Source organism: Rhinolophus sinicus, linkage group LG03 (genome assembly GCF_036562045.2).
Source record: "Rhinolophus sinicus isolate RSC01 linkage group LG03, ASM3656204v1, whole genome shotgun sequence".
Lineage (NCBI taxonomy): Eukaryota > Metazoa > Chordata > Mammalia > Chiroptera > Rhinolophidae > Rhinolophus > Rhinolophus sinicus.
Genome location: NC_133753.1, coordinates 64,401,487 through 64,421,491, shown reverse-complemented (window position 1 = coordinate 64,421,491; position 20,005 = coordinate 64,401,487). Strand labels below are relative to the sequence as shown.

The 20,005-nt window shown below is 47.7% G+C and overlaps 2 protein-coding genes across 4 annotated transcripts in view; one reads left to right on the top strand and one right to left on the bottom strand.

Moving 5' to 3' along the window:
• The window catches only part of RAD51 (RAD51 recombinase), a 28,980-nt gene extending 25,016 nt beyond the window's left edge, over positions 1–3,964 (top strand). The window contains exons 7-10 of the mRNA XM_019725566.2: positions 210–323; positions 644–773; positions 996–1,117; positions 1,886–3,964. Coding sequence (XP_019581125.1) covers positions 210–323; positions 644–773; positions 996–1,117; positions 1,886–2,009 — 490 coding nt within the window. The 3' untranslated portion in view covers positions 2,010–3,964. The remainder of the gene's footprint in view (positions 1–209; positions 324–643; positions 774–995; positions 1,118–1,885) is intronic.
• On the bottom strand, positions 3,965–19,190 carry RMDN3 (regulator of microtubule dynamics 3). 3 transcript variants are annotated; one of them, XM_019725476.2, is made up of 13 exons: positions 19,038–19,190; positions 18,472–18,665; positions 15,888–16,080; positions 15,344–15,487; positions 10,924–11,206; positions 10,089–10,191; positions 7,786–7,846; positions 6,190–6,265; positions 5,948–6,025; positions 5,656–5,754; positions 5,184–5,237; positions 4,966–5,046; positions 3,965–4,723 (listed from the first exon to the last, which is right to left on the bottom strand). In XM_019725476.2, the coding sequence occupies exons 2-13, from the start codon at positions 18,656–18,658 to the stop codon at positions 4,670–4,672; spliced, it is 1,413 nt and encodes a 470-aa protein (XP_019581035.2). In that variant the 5' UTR covers positions 18,659–18,665; positions 19,038–19,190; the 3' UTR covers positions 3,965–4,669. The 3 variants fall into 3 exon arrangements, with proteins under 3 accessions (XP_019581035.2, XP_019581036.2, XP_019581037.2); XM_019725477.2 differs by having other exon boundaries at positions 19,050–19,190; XM_019725478.2 differs by having other exon boundaries at positions 18,953–19,072.
• Positions 19,191–20,005: the final 815 nt, after the last annotated feature.

Genomic DNA, 20,005 nt, shown 5'->3' with positions numbered 1-20,005 from the left:
CTGAAGTCCTGCCAGGTAGATCTACTACAAGGCAGCTGCTGCTGTCATCTTTCTCTCTAGTTTGCCTCGACTACCTAATAGAAAGGGAATTAATAGTCTTTGGCCCCAACACTACCTCTTACCTATCCGTCCAGGTAATTTCTTTGTTAGAGATGAATTTCTGATCTGCCTGAGTTGTGTGTGCAGCCTATAAATGTTCTCTCTTCTAGATATGGCCTCTCTGGCAGTGATGTCCTAGATAATGTAGCATATGCTCGTGGGTTCAACACAGACCACCAGACGCAGCTACTGTATCAAGCATCAGCCATGATGGTAGAGTCCAGGTATGTGCTCCGTGGAGGACAGTGAATATGCGCCCATGGCCCTTATTCTGAATCTTGTATAGACTATTTGGCCAAATTGATAGTAGCTTGAATTATATAGAAGTGGGGAGATTTAGGTTTTAGTTCCTATTTTGACACTCTTGCTTTGTGGTTAAAGTTAAGTCACTTAAAAAATGAAGCCATAACCCACCTAAAGTTGTTGGAAATTTTACCTTGTTATGTGGTACCTCCGTGTAACTGAATATGAGAGTTTAGCTTAGAAGGAAGCAGAATCTGACATAAGCTAGAAATAGGCTTCAGACAATCCTTGTTCCTTGTAGGTACGCACTGCTAATCGTAGACAGTGCCACCGCTCTCTACAGAACAGACTATTCTGGTCGTGGTGAACTTTCAGCCAGGCAGATGCACTTGGCCAGGTTTCTGAGGATGCTTCTGCGACTTGCTGATGAGGTAAGTTGTCGGGTAGGGACAGAGAATGCCTACTTTTAGGGGTCACCAATTCCAGGTGCCCTGCTGCGGGGCCAAGGTATCAGGGCTGGTGTCATCAAGATACCACTTAGACATGAAGAGAGATGTCAGTCACTCACTGATTTGTGGGGGAAGGGGTGGCAGCAGTAAGGTCCTTGGAATGTCTGTGGCCACAAAAAATGACGTTTATCCTTTCCCCATCAGTTTGGTGTAGCAGTGGTAATCACCAACCAGGTGGTAGCCCAAGTGGATGGAGCAGCCATGTTTGCTGCAGATCCTAAAAAACCTATTGGAGGAAATATCATTGCTCACGCCTCAACAACCAGGTAAAGTGATGGGATAGATGACCTCATCTTGGAATGTCATGTTAACTGTGAAGTAGACATGAAGATACATTTCCATTTGAACACTGTTAAAGCTACTGTTGTGTAATTAGACAAAGGAGCACTTGCTAAATCTAATTGTCATGCTCTGGTTAGTAGAGGTGTTTGCTTTTAGTTCATGAAAGAGCATTCAAATGTGGAGGACTGAAAAAGAAGAATTGATATGCGTCTCCCTCATTATTAAAAGAACGTAACTGTTTTAATATGGAAAATCCATTAAGGGGAAGAGCAGGGCAGAAATGGATTCCTCCAGATTGGAAGTGCCCTAAGGAATACAGAAAGATCCCCAAAGTCCTAAGAAGTATATGTGTCCAAAAAAATGTTTAGGTCTACCATAAATAGGAATAGAATTTTTTTATTCCCCCCCTTTTAAATTTTTCAATTAGTTTACATTCAGTATTATTTTATATAAATTTCAAGTGTACAGCTTAGTGGTTAGACATTTGTATAACTTAAGAAGTGATCCCCCTGACTAGTACACACCTGGCACTATACATAGTTATGACCATATTGTTGACTATATTCCCTGTGCTTTACATCCCATGACTGTTTTGTAACTACCAACCTGTACTTCTTAATAATCCCTTCACCTTTGTCTCTCTGCCGCCCAACCCCCTCCCATTTATCATCACGATAAATCTAGTACCCATCCGAGGAATAGATTTCTAAATTGTAACAACTTTGGTGTTTTCATCTGTGTCTTTGGGTCAGATTGTACCTGAGGAAAGGCAGAGGGGAAACCAGAATCTGCAAAATCTACGACTCGCCATGTCTGCCTGAAGCTGAAGCTATGTTTGCCATCAATGCAGATGGAGTGGGAGACGCCAAAGACTGAACCATTGGGTTTTTTCCTGTGGTAAAGCTAAGTACTGCAGCCTAATGGAGAAGAATGCTCCTGGGGTTCTTCGCAGGCCTCTTCCTGTTGTGACTGCCAGGAAAAGGCTTCCGGAAAAACAGCTATTGTACAGGTTCTCTGATGGTGTAAACAGGAGACAGGTCAGTAGTCACAAACTGATCTGAAATGTTTATTCCTTCTAGAGTGTATTAATCTCTGTGAATTCTTTAGTTTTTTGGGGGGGCGGTGTGTGGAATACCTTTGACATAGTGCCTTGCAGTTGACTCAGGACTGACAGTTGGACAATCTTGTCTCCAAGGGAACTAAAGCTAGGAAGACCTGACTCTTCTCTGTCTATGTTGAAAAAAATGCCTGAGTTGTGTGGCAGACCGAATGGGTCTCCTCACAGGTTTATTCTGTCAGTAAAACGGTCAGTCAGACTGAGATTTTTAAGTTTCTGTGCCTGAATTACCTTATGTAAGAATTTGTTTCAGTTCAGGGGCCCAGAGCAGACCTGCTAAAGCACCAGCCCTTCACCATCTACTTGGGGTTCTTTTACTGCTCAGATCAACTCAAGATAATTCTGGAATTTTAGGCATTCCAGAGGCTAAGTAGATTCAGTGTGGGCCTGCTAATAAAGTAGTTATTTGTTCTGAATGTGTTGTTTATAGAAGTTATTCTGGTATAAGCTAAGTATGCAAAACAGGCCCTTCATAATAACTTTTTGGCACTGGTGGGGTGATCAGTTTCTATTGCTTTAAAATTGAAAACTTAAAACAGAAGTCTGCATTCAGATGACTGAGCTTTTATTGTCCTTCAACCTAATAGACTGTTACAAGATGGATATATAATTGCTTTCCTGTGGCCTTTGTTTTCATTCTGTAAGTCATGTAGAGGCCTGATGCTTGCCTGGATTACTCTACTTCAGGGGTTTGAAATACTCTTCTTCCCAACCTTCTACTCAGGCTGGGTTTTAACCAGCTCTTCCCGTTTCAAAGGGCCTCTCAGCTAGTACTGGAAGTGAAAGAAAGGCGGTGAAAATCTCTGCTGTTGCCTGTGTTGATCTGACTATATGTAGGGAGATAGGGAAATACAGTCACTTTAATGCAGCTTTGTTTTTTGTTGTTGTTTTGTTTTTAAAGATTTTATTGGGGAAGGGGAACAGGACTTTTTTGGGGAACAGTGTGTACTTCCAGGACTTTTTTCCAAGTCAAGTTGTTGTCCCTTGACTCTTAGTTGTGGAGGGTGCAGTTCAGCTCCAGGTCCAGTTGCCGTTGCTAGTTGCAGGGGGCGCAGCCCACCATCCCTTGCAGGAGTCGAACCGGCAACTTTGTGGTTGAGAGAACACGCTCCAACCAACTGAACCATCTGGCACTGGCCCATGTGGGAATCGACCCGCCAGCCTTCAGCGTTAGGAGCATGGAGCTCCAACCACCTGAACCACCAGGCCAGCCCCAATGCAGCTTTGTTTTAAAAGCAGTTCTTTTGTTCCTGGCTTTAAAGAATGGAGTATCTCTCAGATATTCTTTCATTTCTATACCATAAGACCTGGGATGGTATAATAAAGCCACAGTGACAGATTCTAGAATGAAAGCTTCTTGTATAAAAAGCATCTCAGTCTTTTAGACCTATAAAGTATTTAAGTGCTTTGACCTAGAAAATTGTCTCAATTTTTCTTGTAGGCAGGATTAAGCTTTGTGCTGCTGGCTCTAAGCGAACATGAGGGTCAGGGAACACCTGCTTAGGTGGACGAGGCCCTAATAGGCTACAAATCAGCTCTGTGCTCGTATTTACATGTAACTAAAATTTTCACTAAAATAGCTTTAATCAAAGAGCTTATTCTAAACTATTTGGTACCGCTTTTCTACTTTTCTGCAACAGCCTCTGTAGTAGGAAACAATTATGCAAGTGTCAAGAATAAGGAGCTGATAACAAATAAACACAGGGGAATATAATCACTTCTAGTCAAATTTGGTTTATTTTAAGTTTGTACCAAAATATATTCCAGGCAACTCCTCAGATCATCGATTCAGTCTCGTAAGCCTTATGTACTGTTGGTCCAAAAGCAGCCAAGACTCTGGAAGTCAAGTGGTCCCGCCCCTTGGCCCAGGGATACAGTTAGAAGCCACATGATAGGTGAGAAGAGGGCAATAGCCATGCACTACCCTGACCCTTCCTTTTACCCTGGTAGATAGAGTGTGGTCTTAGCACTCTACACTTTGGTATTGAATATTAATCAATGAAAAAGATTAGAGAGTACAAGTTCTGTGTTTTGTTCATATAGCTCTTTGAAGTTCATTCACCTTACCAGCAGTTGGAAGGCAGCCTTCAGTGCTCTACCCCCACTCAACCCTAGGACAGGTGCCACACTAGTCTTGATTTTTCAAGAATTTACTTAAGGGAGAGAACAGAAACTCAAGCCTCAAGTAGTTCCCCAATTTCAGATTAGTTAAGGGATTAGAATAAATTAACCAGTGGACAATAGGCAAGAAATGCGGAATGGTAGTGGGTACCGGTTAGATCTAGGAGTCAGGACACTCCCTTAACCAGTCTTGCTCAGTTTCCTGATCTAAGTAGGGTCTCAGGGAAAAAAGACTTGATTTTTGTCCCCCTTAATAAGTAGTGGTATTTCTCAAGTCATGAAGGTCATGGAAATGTGATTAGTCTCCTAAAATTAATTGCAATTCTTCCAGGTCCTTCTGGAAAGCAGAATCCTAGGAAGACAAGAGAGTAAGACTAGGACTCAAAATCTAAGCCAACATTTCCCAAACCACTGTACCCAGTAAGAAAGGCCCTTTGCTCCTTTCTGAGCTCTGTTAGCATAGCGTCTACATGCACAAGTATAGACTCTTTTCTAGGGAAATAAGATCTCAAGGGAAGATTTTCTTTTCCTGAAAAGGTCATGTGATGACTTAATGATGGAACCCAGTGTTAGAAAAGCTCTTGAAAGCATTACCTCATTAGTGACATCTGGCAGTTCCAGGGCCAGCTTCACCCACTGTCTAGCTTCAGAGTTTTGTCCTAGTTCTCTGTAGCACTGAGAAGAAACAACAATGAAAACCTGGGAGAAATACCACCAGGAGACGAGAAGGGGATGCATAGGTATGCTTTCAGGAGTTCCCAGAGTATCAACATACAGGTTTTACATGTGTTGAAATAGTCAGGTGAATTTACCTTGGAAATGTATACCCTTCCTGCTTTGGAAAATCCTGGCTGTAGTTCTTCAGCCTGGAGAAGGGAGGAAGGCATTTCAGTGAGGCGTTCTCAAAGTCAAGTCAGGCTCTGAAGTATATTAAGAGATCTCCAGTCCCCTATCTGGAGACTGATTTAGTGGGTCTGGGAATTTATGTTTGTTTTTTTAATTTATGGGGGTGACAATTGTTAGTAAAATTACATAGATGTCAGGTGTACAATTCTGTATAACATCATCTATAAAGCCCATTGTGTGTTCACCACCCAGAGTCAGTTCTCCTCCCATCACCATATATTTGAATTTATGTTTTTTTATAAGCTCTCCAGGTGGTTCTGATTTTCCCATAGAACAGGCAAATAAAATTGCCCCCTTGGAGAAACCCTCCCAACAATGTCCTTAGGAAAAACAGGTCACCCTGGCAGTTTGGGCTGCTCGCCACCCCCCCTTTGATACCTTTAGGAAGCTTTGGAGGGCGTCCTGCACTGTAGCACTGAGAGGGCTTTCAAACAAGGCTGTGGCAGTTTTTCTTTCTAGCCAGCTCAGGTGAGCGACCTGCCACCAAAAGATCAAAAGTTCTAAGTATTTTTAGGAAAATTGAATATTCTGTACTGAAAACAAACAAGGCTGGGTAACATGACCATTCAGAGGAAATGGCACTTGAGCCAGACTGAGGACCCTGTGGCCAAGTTTTTACTGCAAGTAGGTGAGGACACTTCAGGCCCTTATGTCAAGCCCCAGAATTTACCTGGTAGCACCACCTGCCAAGGAGAAAGTGAGCCATGGGGTTTTCTGGCTGAAGAGCAAGGGCTTTGTCCACGTGCTCCTGAGGGAGGAAACGTAAACACAAACTATCATGAGACAACAGAGTGGCTAAGAGCAGAGGGGCAAATCATAGAGGTTGTAGGAATACCCTTTGCAAGGAGCTAGGATGGAGCAGGGAATACGGACTAGACCAGCACAAGGGAAGGGAGAGAAGCCTTTCCTCACCTTGAAGCTAAAGCCACTCTGGATGCGCCTCTGGATGCCCTCATGCTCAGCCAGCTGACCACAAAGCACGGCATACCTAATGGGGAAAGCGCAGCAAGCTCAGGGGCAAGGAGTGGGCTTCCCACCCAGGGCCCACTTGCACTGCCCCTTACCCCTGTGCCCTCAGCTAGAGCTGAAAATATCATTTCCATCTGTATATAACTCCTCTTCACAGATCTGTGTTCCCAATTCATAGTCTTTAGCAAACACACTGGTAGGCTCTCCAGAGTATACACACGAGGTACAGAAAGGCTGGGTCCTCCACAGTAAATCTCTCTGTACTTGATATTTAGGCAAGGTCTCCAACAGATTCCCCCTCATAATGAGTACAGCCATAGGTTCATAAAAACTTAAAAATCTCTAAAATGCAGTTCTAATAATCATCATCAACATGTAAGAGACCTGAGTACATTGCTTTTTGTCTCCTGAGGAGACACACTGGTAAACTGGACAAATTGGGATGAGATACCCTAGGAATTTCTAATGTTAACTTGAGAACCAGTAGTAGCAGAGGAAGACAGGCCTCTAATTTCAGCCCTCTCCGTCACATCCTCCCCAAGAAACAAAGCCAGCCAGCTTTCCACCTTCTGTCTTCAAAAACAAAGGTCTCATTACCCCATCCCTCCAGCATTGTTTCTCGCACAGTTGACATTAAATGAGTAAAGACCCAAGTTGCTTTTTCATATATTCACTAAACATTTGGGGGGTATTTTTATCAGATACTTCCAGAGGCTCATTTCCATGTTTAGTCTAAACAGCTGTCCCCCAAGAATAGCTTTAAAAGTATGAGACCAGTTTCCATCCTTGGGATCCCAGGAGCCCCAAGAAAGCCCACAGGGAAGCAGCACCTGTGACACCCTAAAAACAGTGACCTGGCCTGTGAGAAGAGCCCTTGCAGAGATAGTTTTAGCAACAGACAGAGAAATAGCATCTCTCAGCTCACAACATGAGGGCTGAGATACAGAAAGCAAGGTGGGAAAAGAACATTTTCACTAATACTCTGAGGGGCTAGAACCAGTCCCCAGGATACAGGTTGGCCCTGACCCACGCAAGTTGGTAGAACTTTGCCTCACAGGAGACCACAAACTGGGCTGATGCTTCTGTAAGCTAATAAATTGACTACTCAACTTTCTGGGGTTGAACTCACTTCCACTTTTCCTCATGCAAGCCATGCAAGGAAGCCAAAGCCCCAGCCAGCCAGGGGTCACAGCGGGGGTGGGGAGGGGTTCTGCAGGAGAGGGGAGCTGCCAATTTTCCCAGCCTCCCCGAGAAGCAAGGACCCACAAGTTTTGTCAGGTTGACTTGCACAAAGCCGCTCATTTCTCCGCACCTCAACAGAAAACTTGTGCTCTCCCCCACCTCACCCCCAAGGCACCTCCCACAGAAAACTCCCCCGGTGCCCAGCTGGGGCTAAGGCAGGGCATATGGAAGTAAAGGCCAGAGCTCCCTCTCCTGGTTCCTCTGGCAAATGCCTTTGTGGCCAAGGCAAAGAAAAGTGCCTCCACCCCCACTGGAACCCATGCTGGCTCTTTCCAGAACCCTGTAGGGTGTTATTACCATTGGTGACATTCAGCATTGTCATCCCCCTTCTCCAGAGCAGCCTCTGCTTCCTCTTTTCCTGTAGGACAAAGGTGATCCAGAATTGACAAAAGCCACACCTCCAAAGAGGCTGCTGGAAGAACGACTGCTCCAGCTTTCAGCAATGCCTACCTAACCCGGATTGCTGGAAATAGTTGTGAACTTGAGCAACTCCTCAGATCGTTTTAATCTCAAACCTTATGTATTTTTTATGAAAAAGCTGCAAATAGCTTCTCAGGAATGACTTCTGCTTCGCCTTGCCTTCCCTATCTCTGTCATCAGCTGCCCCAGCTACCTTGTTTTTACAACACTCACCTGATGCGCTCGCAGCGCTTCAAATATAAAAGGACCCAACGCCAATCTGAAACTGTCCCCAACAGGCCTGACCCCCTTTTTGATTTGGGGTCTGTGGACAAGCTTCAGGGTGTACATGAATCCCTCTGAAGCTGTATAAAATTTTAGGTATATGTGCTTTATTGAGGAAAGGATCCACAGGTTTGATAAAATCCTTTAAAGGATCCATGATCCAAAAACATTAATCACAGCTCTAGGCTAAAACTCCTCACCAGAGCCAAATGGACTGAGGTATAACCAGAGATGATTCTCACTTAGTCTTAACCTAAGTTGTCTAGGCACTAACAGAAATCGAGGCCTAAACACATAAAAGCTCTCGACAAGGGTCCCCCAGATTGTCAAGGAGCCCGGAGCCCTCCAGGCAAGGACCATCATGCTCACAACGGAGAAAACAGCACCCTGCAAAATGGGACTTTGATTAAAATGGAGAGGGCTTGGCAAGGAACATGGAGAAAATGGAACAAAAGTAGTATGTTGCGGTGGTAGCCTGGCTAATCTGAAGTGTTCCGCTTGCTTAAGTGATAGTAATTACGGTATAACATTGTATATGCAACAAATACATTTTAAGACAGCTGATGAGAACCCTGCATCCCCCTTTCCAAACAGAAGGACCATATGGCCCACCAGTGAGGGTCGTTACATTGTCTTAGGGGATTTCTCGCTGCCCTCTTTCCAAGCACTATCTCACTTGGAAAATAATAGTGGAGAATGAGAACCAGTTCCTGCCAAGCTAGACATAGATATCTGCCTCCTGGTGGTACAGCTTCTAGAGATAGAACAAAATGAAGAACTTTATAGACCCAGGAAGGATGGTCTTAAAAAGCTAGTGTCTCAGAGCAGGGCCTTCCAAGACGCTCCATAGTCATCTGACCTCCTGCAGGAAGAGACTTGTCCAGGGTGCTGGGCTTGGGAAGCCAGACCAGACCAGTACTGGCTGGGCTGCCCCTCCACCTTCAGGGTTCTCGCTGGCTACTGGGACTAATAAGAGATGATCATTGAGCAAAGGGAAAAGAAAGGTTCTGTTGATACCAAAAATCAGCCCAAAAGCTGATCAGAATCCTCACCTGAAATTGAGAAGGGAAAGCAGAAACTGCTTTAAAAAGAAACCAAAAAGTAATTAAGCAAGCACCTTTTGTTAAAACTTCCAGGTATTTTTCTGCATCGACTTTCTAATTCTACAAATGTTTAGAATAGTGACCTTGAGGTACTGTCAGAATCTCATCAAAGATTCAGTAAAGTTTGCAAGGCTGTACTTGTAAAGAAGGGAAAGCAAACGAATCCACTTTCGATGACTAACTGATGGTGCCTGACTCAGGAGGTATGTAGCGAGGCAGGACACATCTTCCCCACGAACCAGTCGATTTTTAAAGTCCCAGGATTCTCAGTGACCTCATTCATGACAGACAGGGATGAACCCTGAGCCTGGCATAAGTCAGATGCACCCTATCCCGCAAGGCACAGACTTGGCAACACAGTTGCTAAGCAGATCCCAGGGACTTCTGAGCGAGCAGTATTCTCCCAAACTGTTCCTTCCAGGTGCTCAGCAAACATTCTCCTCATCGTCTTAGAACTCCCGCCCCACAGTCTCCATAACTCAAACCAGATTCCTAAGCCACACCAAAAACACCTTTGCAGATTAAGAAAGGTTTTGGCAATTCTCTCTGTTTGGGGAGTAAGAACAAAGGATTATGCTGATATGATACGAGTACTCCTAAAAGCACACACTGTGTTAATCCCACTGCAGAGAAGCACAGGCTCTGCCTCAGGAAGCAGGGAGCCATGGGAACCAGAGTTTATCCCTAATGAGCAACTGAGCCACAACTGCCCTGACATTCTGCATCTTGGCGGTTTCCCTGGGACCCAAGCAAACAGGCTGGCTCTACTGCCACAGTCAGCCACCTTCCCACCAGGAGCCTGTCAGCACTTACCATTCAGAGCGTATGACTTCTTCTGGCTCACCTCCTCAGTGAGCTCACACATGTCACTGTAGGCCCGGGCCAGGCGCCAGAGAAAGTCCTGCCGACTTCCATACTACGGACCAAACAGAGCGGCATAAGGCTCCCCCTTCCTTCAGCCACAGAGAACTGAAGCTCTGGCCTCCCCCCACACCCTTGGTCACAAATGCTGACAGCCACCAGGCAGCCTCTGCACAGCCCTCACCCCCACGCAACCCCCTCCTGCAGTTTGTTAACTAATGACACACTGTCTCTCGCCAACAGACTGCACTACCTACAGAGTGAGGGCTTTCTGCCTCCTGATACTGTAAGGAGGAAAAGTCAACTCCAGGATGTAACGAGGCACAGCAAAAATTCTAACTTTGGGGGCAGTTACACCCGCGTGAGCATAAATTCTGGCAGTGAGTCTGAGAAGGGAGTTACTGTTGCGTGGCCTACACACTTATCACTGATGTTGGAAACTTCACGTGGGGCAGGCAGTTTGGGCTCTGCCTCAAGGGAAATAAAATAGGCAAAGGCCATTCCAGTCCTCTCTGCATTTCCCTTTGTGAGAGGCGAGCTCTTCTGCAGCATCTCTATAGGAGGCAGAGGGCTGCCCTCGGGAAGCAGCTCTGAAGTGGGCAGTAAACTAGGCTTCCAGGGGCAGCGCCTAGTCCCCTTGGAAGAGGATGTGCAACCCTTCGGGGTGGGCGGAACCAGCCATCTCGCCCGCATTTCCCTTCCATGTCACTTTGCATTCGGTAACACTGGCCTGCCTTCCTTCCCTGGGGGTCAGAGGAAGGGGGAGGGCGGGCAGCGGGCGCCTCACCGCCAGCTTGTTGTTGAGCAGCAGCTGGAAGCCTTCCCGCTTGTTCTGCTCATTGCCCTGGTGCAGCTCGTCCGCCTGCCGCAGGAGGGGCAGCACATCGTCCAGGCCAGGGGCGCCTTCAGCCTCCAGGGCTCTGGGCACCGGGTCTGAAGCCTCCTCTGCCTCCAGGTCCGCAGAATCCTCTCTTCCCATCTTCACGGTCTCACAGCTCACTTCATCTGCCCCAGCTTCACTCTCGTCAGAGTCCCGCTCGTAGTCAGACTCCGCGTTGGCTGTTGTGTAACTGGCAGAGAAATGGAAGCGGCAGGGTCACGGCAGGGGATTAGTCAGCCTTAGAGCTCTAGGGTCTGTGTCCCACCCGCAAAGAGGGATCCAAGGCATTGCTGTCCAGAGCCTGGAGCCCTCCAGAAAAGGTTCATTCCCCGCACTTAGGGGCAAAAATTAGTTCTCTAGAAAACTTCCTATGGGAACCATTGGCTGGGAAAAATGATCCAGGAGGGGAAGAGTGACCAACTGGGGGCGCTGTGACAGGCAGCCAATATGAGAACCCCCTGCTTAGCTACCATCACATCTGCCAGAAAATAGAGAAACAAGAAGCATAGAAAGGTACCGTTTCCCCGAAAATAAGACCTAGCCAGACAATCAGCTCTAATGTGTCTTTTGGAGCAAAAATTAATATAAGACCTGGTATTTTATATTTATTATATTATATTATATTCCCGGTCATATACTGTATTAAAATAAGACCGGGTCTTACATTAATTTTTGCTCCAAGACGCATTAGAGCTGATTGTCCGGCTAGGTCTTCTTTTCGGGGAAACATGGTACGTACCAAAATGTTGCCAGTTATTCTCTCACGATAGAAGAATTAAAGGTAATTATTTTTCTGTCTTTTTATATATGATTCTGTTAGTGAGCATATAGTCTTATAAACCAAAAATGTTTAAGATAAAAATCTTAATATATGTGGAGCTCCTGAGCTAAATGGCTCACCAGGCTCAGGTCTGTCAATCATTTTTGCTTTGTCAGCCAAAAGCACCTGCCAGAACCATCATGGGTGGGTTCCAGACTCGGAGGCCATGGACAGCCACAGATATCCACATTTTCTTTCTCAATTCAATGTGTACCTCTTCCCAAGTCAGCCACCAAACCTAAGCTACAACAGGTGTAGCCCCTGGGAATTGATGGGGTGCAGAGGCACTTGCAGCTGGAAGCAGGAGAAAAATGCAAACAAACCTTCCTCTGGGAAGGTATTTCTGGGGCCATCATAAGCCAGGGTTCTAGGGAGCCCCAACTTTGATGTACCCACTGAAGAGGAAGCTGAGTTTCTCTCAGATCTCAGCTTCCCCCAGCAGCTAATTGGGAGCTAACTGCCAACTCAGACAAAAACAACCGGGGAGAAGGTAAGACGTGCAGGGGCCAGAATCAGCCACCAGCGAGCCCTCCACACTGAGTGCATGAATAGCAGGTGCCGTAAGCCAGAAGGTTCTGAAGCACAGGGAGATCTTAGGGCCATTTAGGGATAAGCCTTCCTCCATCCTGGAATGAAAGATGGGGGAGGATCCTATTGCCACCCACAGTGAAAGCTGGTGGAGCCCCGTGAGGCAGGGAGGCTCGAGCAAGGCTGGCACAGCGGAGAGGCCTGTTTTTGCCCCTCAGCCCTACTTGAAGGTGCTCTGCCCACTGATCTGCAGCCCCGCTGCCTGGCGCGCAGCGGGCAGGCAAACACTGAGCGAATCCTGACATCAGTCCCATGGGCTTCCAGGCTTGAGAAGAGATTGATCGTGTGCCAGAGCTACACGGCTGCTGCCCCATGTTCACATCATGCTCTCACACCTCTTGGACCACCAGCCCAGCCCTTGGAGAAATCCACCAGAGAGGGGTGGCCCTTTTGTTCAACACACGCTGCAGCTTTTGATCAGCAGGGGACTGGCAGGGACCTTTGAAAAGGCCCTTTGGACCTGTGCCTTCGGAGGGAACACATTGCTCCCACAGTGGGTCAAGAGCTCCATGCTCCCTCGGAGCAAGGACAGCAGAAGCACCTGACTCCTTGAGGAGAGCCCACTAGCCGGTGGTCAAGGGCTCAGTTACACATATCTCCCTCCTTCTGGCAATTAAGTTTCTTTCTTTGAACCCCTAAGCCCCATTAGAGGGGCTAAGCTGAAGTAGTCAGAGACAACCAAGCCTGACCCTCTGAGTGGTGGGGAAGACCAACCTAGACGAGGTGACAAATGCCCAAGAAGGAGATGAGGTCGCAGGCAATCCCTCGGCTGGGAAGCCTGGGAGGGCTTGCTGGAGGAGGTGGTGTATTAGGGCAAGCTGGGTTTTGACAGGGAGGGAACTAAAGCTGTGTTTGATACAATGCACTGGGGACAAGCTCACACACCCACACGGTGATTCTGCCTCTGCCACCTTCAGTTGATCCCCGGGAGCTCAAAGTTGCTGTTTTATTTGGAAGGAAAAGGAAATACAAGGTTTAGTGGAATAGAGTAGCCCATCAAATATCTTTATCTTTTTTTCATACTTCAAAGCAACGCTTCTTCTCCCAGGGCCTCCGTGTTCAAAGTCATTCCAGAGACTGGTCTCCTCCCAGTATTCCCCCTTGACCTACACTGCACTGACCGTGGCAAAAAGAAGTATTCACTATGGCCACTGCCCCAGATGGCAGCCAGCTAAACCTGAGTCTTGCATCACACCCCCCTCGCTTCTACATGCCACACGGTTGTGGGGCTGAGCCCGCTGGACAGCCAGCCTTCCTCTCAATTCCATCACACGGGCCAGAAGGCCTGCCCAGCTCCTGTGGTGGGGGAGCCCCAGGGCGCACTCACAGGCTTCCCTGGTTATGTACTGGCTCTCGCTGCCCACAAAAATGTGTACGACTTCTTAAAATCATCACGGGCCTTGAGTTCTACATCCTGATCTTGGGCAGAGCTGTGACCTTTTCTGTTCTACCCTCTGAAAAGTTCAAATGTCAATTCCCACCCAAGCGACCTGCTTCCTCGGGTCGCACAGAGATGCTCCTTAAGTCTCAGGGCCACTACCTACTACCTCGTGCTGCTTCCTTTTCAATCCAGACGTGTCAAACACTCATTTCTGCCCCCCCCCCCCCCAAACAGCCCTTTGGAAGCATCTCCCAGCTCAGTGTTATTAGGTAAATTAAATAGAAAAGGGCCACCTCTGCTAGCCCTTGAGAAGACGGATAGTAGAGATCGGACAACCAAGCATCAGCAGCCATGAACGGAGGACTAAAGCTCTTTACCAGGACTTCACTTGTTTCAAGAGGCATCTGAGCAAGAATCAAATACAGCACAAATGTCCAATGGCAGTGACACGGAAAAGAGAGTGATACTATTAATTTTCTTATAAAACAAAACGATGAGAGGCAGGAGAATATAGTGGCCCAAACAACAAAACACGCCTGAAATCTCTTGAGTAAGACGTATGAACACGCTCCTGCTATGGGCAGTGAGCTGTGGCAGCTCTTAGTCAATAGGAGGAACTCACGAGGGCTGCATGCGACATAATCTCCCCGTGAAAGCCCTTCTGTGCCCTGATAATGAAGCCACGCCTCAGATCGCAGACTCTCACCTCCCTGCACATGAGCCCAGCTAAGCGTGCACGTGGAGTCGTACAACCCCGGGCAAGGCACCACGCCTCGCCAAGTCTCAAGAGAAATGGAGAAAAGGGGCACCTACTCCAGGATCCTGTGAGCAGTGAGGAAATACCTCCAACTAAGGTACTGAGCACAGTGCCTGTCAGAGGAAGAATGGCCGTAGTTAATATCCTAAGGAGTTTCAGCTAAAGAGGGACCATGCTGCCAAGATCATCCTGAAGTGGCACTAGTGACTTAAAATCAAAAGCCCTTAGCCTGACCAAGTTTGGTGGCTGTCCACAGACTCCCTGCCTGCTGCCTTGTCTCACAGCAAGGCCTATGGTCAGAAGTGCTGGACCACCAATTACTCGGGACAGTCACCTCCCACCCGTAAAGTTGGCAAGGGAGCATGGCGAGCCTGCCCCATGGGGAGGGGAGCACTACCAGGGGGAGGGGAGCACACTCAGTGCTTAGAGAGCTCTAATCCGGTTCAGCCACTCAGTGAAGGAAATAAAGTCCCTGTGATAACACAGGAAAATGCCCAACTAATGTTACAGGAAAAGAGTAAATAAAAAATATAACTATGTAAAAAACAACCCTACTCAGAGGAAAATAAAAGATGCAAGCAATAACCACTGTTAAATTTCTGTTTGTATGACGTAAGGTGGAGGTCTTTCCTATTTCAACTGTTCGGTATTTATTTATACCCTTAACCTTATTCCAAAAATTACTCACAGCAGCCCGGTGTGACTGTTCCATTGATAAACATTCCTATTACAAAACGCAACCTGGCTGGAGCCACAACTGCCTCCAGGAGAGACGACTCACCCCCCTTCGCTCTCGGCATCTGTGAACGTGGCTCCCGACGTAGCCGTGAAGTAGACGGAGCTGGAGCCAGTGGAGTCACTCCTCTCCCGGGCAAATGGGAACCTTCGTCGCCGAGCCACTCTCTGGTTCTCTTCCATGTGGGAGCTGCAAAGCAGGGTGGCATTAGGCCCCACCAGCCCGTCTTGCCCCTAACTGTGAGGGAGCCTCTCACTACCGCTCCTCATTAGAGGGAAACTCCTGGAGCTCTACACTCAGGAGAGAAACCAGCACCTTTCTGACCCCGCCTGCATGGGCAGACCAGGCTGGTCAGAAGAAAGCCTTCAGCTGCTACAACAGACCATGAGGGCCCCAAAACAGCAAGAAACGTGCAAGGCAAGGTACCAAGCGCACGGCTTCCCTGCCAATTAGGTGAGAAGCTATAAAGCTGGCTTCCTCCTGAGAGAGAGACAGCAAAGGCCGGAACACAGCTCAGGTGACAAAGCAGTAGGGCCAGGGAAAAGTTGGAAGCGGGGGACAAGGCAGGAGAGGAGGCTGCATTACTCACCGGACCTCCCCAACGATCTGCCCCGCGAGCCCCTGCAGGCTGCTCCTCAGCTCCTCTACCTCCCGCCGCAGCGCCACCAGACTGGTCAGCACGAAGTCCAGGCGGTCCAGCACCACCTCCTGGCCCTCTTGTGGAAGGCTGGACAGCACCGCGGCGTCTCCAGCCTCACCTGGGACTGCCCGCAATGGCCTCACTGAGGGAAGGACGGGACAGTGATGCCCATGGAACATAGTAAGGAAAAAATCTTACAGCTAGCACACTTCTCATTGGAGTTCCACTTACAAGGACCCTGAAGGCTCAAACAGCATGTGTTCACAGTTAAGTCCTGGTAACAAATCCCAAGTGACTATCCAGAAAAAACACTAAGGTCCCCATCTCTAAACAAGAGCCCTCTATTCCAAGGCCCTCCCTCACCAGGACCTTCAGCAGAACTGCACACCACAGCAAATGTAAAATGCTTGCAAGAATGACGTACCTCAAAGGCAGGACAGCTGCCCTGCTACAGTAAAAGAAAAGCCTTTTCCTGACTACAGAGATATTGCAGATTCAGTCCCAGACCACCACAATAAATAGAGTAGCACAAAAAAGAGAGTCATAATCTTTTGATGGTGAAAGTCTTGCCTTTAATTTACAAAAAAACCGCAACATCTGTGATGCACAATAAAGCGAGATACAAAAACGCACTATGCGTGTATATAACGCCACAACACCAGTCAATACCAACCACACAACAAAACTAAAATGAAGCTCACTCAAATTCTGATCTTTCACTTCACAAAGAATAGCAAAGAAAACTCTGAGCTCCTCTCTAGAACTTCATTTAATATCACCAGTGAGAGGCCAAGAGAAAAGGGGCAGGTACTGAGAGAAAAGGTACACTGGGAAACGCCCATCCAAACCCATTGGAAAAATACCATTGCCAAGCCCTGAATTGAGCACTTAGTAAATTCCAACAGTAAATGCTAGTAAACTGATAGCTACCTAAGGCAATTGTACTGAAAAGTGTGAAAACAGGAAAGAAAACAAGGAGGTAGGATCCACAGTCCAGCAAGCATAAAAGGAAATCTAGTAACAATCGAGGTCAGGTTACAATACAACCCAACAGTGTTCAAGAAGGTAGAGCAAGAAAGATCCCTGGAAACATGGCTACTTTCCCCCAACCTCAGCAAAAGAAAGAATACTGCTAAGAAATTACAAACAGGGCCAGCAGGGTGGCTCAGGTGGTTGGAGCGCCGTGCTCCTAACGTCTAGGTCACCGGTTCGATTCCCCCATGGGCCAGTGAGCTGTGCCCTCTACAGCTAAGATGGTGAACAACAGCTCTCCCTGGAGCTGGGCGGCTGTGAGAAGCCAGAGCTGGCAGAGAGCTGCCGCAGGCTACGCTGTGCTGCCTGTAGCGGATGGTGGCCGGCAGCCATTGCGAGTGGCCGGCAGCTGGTGAGAAAGCCAAGAGCTGCTATGAGCCGGCCGACTGCCTCAGCCCCGGGGGAGCACAAGGCTCCTAATACCAGCAGGGCCAGGGAGCTGTGTCCTACACAACTAGACTGAGAAACAATGGCATGAACTGGAGTGGGAGGGGGAGGAAAAGAAGGGGGGAAAAAATACAAAAACAAGTACCTAAATGCAAATAAAAATTTGAATTAAAAAATTTTAAAAAAAGAAATTACATACAAAACACAAGGAAAAGGAAGGAAAGACAAGCACACTTGCAACACTAACTAGGTTACTACCAGGTTATAAAATGCGGACAAACAGTTGCAATCTAAGGTGATAACTCTTTGAAGACTCTTCTAAACCTAACTTTTCCAAGCCATCTGGCATTTGGTAACCAGAGAAAATACTCATTCCCAATTAACATGGGGTGGAGATGATCTGACTGTTCCTCTAGTCCACAAACATGAGGTCTGAACCAGCCCTAGGTGCTTTGCTCAAATGAGTGAATTTAACATGAAAGTTCTGCAAAACTGAAAGCACTACCCATGTTAGCTCTCGCTGGCTTCCAGCCATATTCAGCCTCAACGACAAGTAGTGGCACTCCCAGCCCCATGCAGTGGAAAGTCCACAGGACCAGGTGACCAGGCCCAATATACCACTTACTTGCTCTGTGACAACCTTGGGAAAGTTACACAATTATTTTTAATCTTGATTTCATCATAAGAAGAATAAAACCACTTGACCTAGTCTCCAAATTCCCTTCAAATTCTAATATGCAGTTTAATAACGTAAGCCTCAGGACTTTTAATTCCTACAAGATTTGTTTTTCGTTTTCGCTACTTTTGGACTCTTCCTCTACTTATTAAACATCTCACCCAACACTAAGCAAGTAAGTGCCTTTAATACACATATAGCACCACTGTAGCCAGAACTAAAAGTGAAAGTTAAACAGCCTTTTCACAATATACTCCTGCGATTACAGGAGAAAGAGTACAGAAGAGGGAGACTGCTTTCCTTTTCGATAAGCTTTCCAAAAAGGTGAAACTCTCGGCTCCCCGTCCATTGTCCTGTCCCACAGGTTCGGCTAAAGGCAGTCTGGACCCCACACCCACCCATCAGCCGTGACTGCGACCTCAGGGGACCGGCTCCTACCCTGGCGTCCGGGCTCTGAAGTCTGCGTGCAGTCCAGGGAGTTGGGGAGGGGCTGGCTCTGGCCATGGTGCCGGGTCCGTTTCCACCGCTGGCTGTAAAGGGCACACAGGAATCCAACGCCCGCGGCGGTGCCCAGCAACAGTCCCAGCCCGGAACGGGTGCCGCCCAAGGCCCCCAGTCTAGACATGATGCACCTGCAGCCCGCGTGTGCCACCGGAGCAGGCGGGCGGGGAAGAGAGACTCGTGAGCGTGGCCCGCCCACCCCCGCACCAAACCGCTAGAGACACCTCCTTGCCCGGTCCCTGAGCTCCCGATGACCCGACCCCTACGGTTTCCGCCAGCGCCCAGGGCCTGACCACCGCGCCTTTCACGCAGCGTGGACCAGCCTCCCGTCCAACACGCCCCCTAACCCTGATCCCCGAGTCGGGTTTCTGGGCCTCCACACCCTCCCCGCAGCCTCACGACCACGCAGCCCACGAACCCGCCGCCCTGGCCGCAAACTCCTGGCCTCCCACGTGCCCTTCGAAGGTGCCCTGGCCTGGCCTGAGGTAAACTCAGCCTCTCACCCGGCAGCTCACCACCATGGCAGCAGCCTCCGCCGCCCCACGCTGTCAAAGGCCGTGACGTCATTAGGCGACGCCATCAGCCCCGCGCGCGGGTAGGGAGGCGCAGGAAGGTCATCAGCCCTCGACTGCGCCTCGGGCCCCGTAATTCCCGGGGGGCGGAGCCCGCAGAGGCGGGAAAAGGGAACCGAAACTGAGGGAGAGGGAGAGAGCGCGCTGGCTTCTCGGCCGGATGCTCGAGCTCCCGGAATATCTTCCTACCTTCGCGCCTGTTGTCGCTTGTGCCTAGAACGACTCATTCTCTACCTGGAAAACGCCACCCCCTCCCCCCTTTCCTTAACAGTCTGTAGCAACTCAGACCTCATTTGATTTCGGCTTAATTTGTTTATGCATTTTTATAAACCATTTACTAAACACTGGACAATAGCGCCGCTGGCAGATCAAATTAGAACAGATAAATTGTTGGTTTGCCACAAGAGGTCCCTGAGTCCCCAGGGCCAGCTTCCTAAAAAGTCTCATACATTTAAAAACATATCATAGATGCACACCCCAGCACTAAAAAATAATCTTAAATCTTACATTGTCATTATTACCTTAACCAGGGACAAGGTTATAAACTTTTTCCATTTCCAGAACGTAAATGAAATTCATTTCTCTAATGATAACATTTTTAAACATTATTTGGGTGAAGCTGAAACTTGAGTTGAGCTCTGATTGCTTAAATTGGTTCAGATACCATTTCAGGTTTCTTTGTTCATTTTTTTTTAATCTGTTCAGTTTTCCGTGCCCACCTGTGGCCCATTAATTCTTTTATAATTCCATTTTACTCGTGATTTTATGCAACTTCTCGTAATTTTAGAAACTGAAAATACAGGATTTTATAGACTATGATTCCAATTTTATTGTCAGCATTCCCTAAGAGTTAAAATTAAGTTGAGTGACAGCCAAAATATCTAGATCGTTCCTCCCCA

Excerpts from the sequence above, each read along its gene's own strand:
- RMDN3 (XM_019725477.2), bottom strand. The coding sequence starts at position 19,114 with ATGGCGTCGCCTAATGACGTCACGGCCTTTGACAGCGTGGGGCGGCGG. Across the intron at positions 6,266-7,785 it reads AATGCTGAATGTCACCAATG|GTATGCCGTGCTTTGTGGTC; the intron begins GTAATAACACCC and ends TTTCCCCATTAG. Across the intron at positions 5,047-5,183 it reads GAAGGGTATACATTTCCAAG|TGCTACAGAGAACTAGGACA; the intron begins GTAAATTCACCT and ends GTTTCTTCTCAG.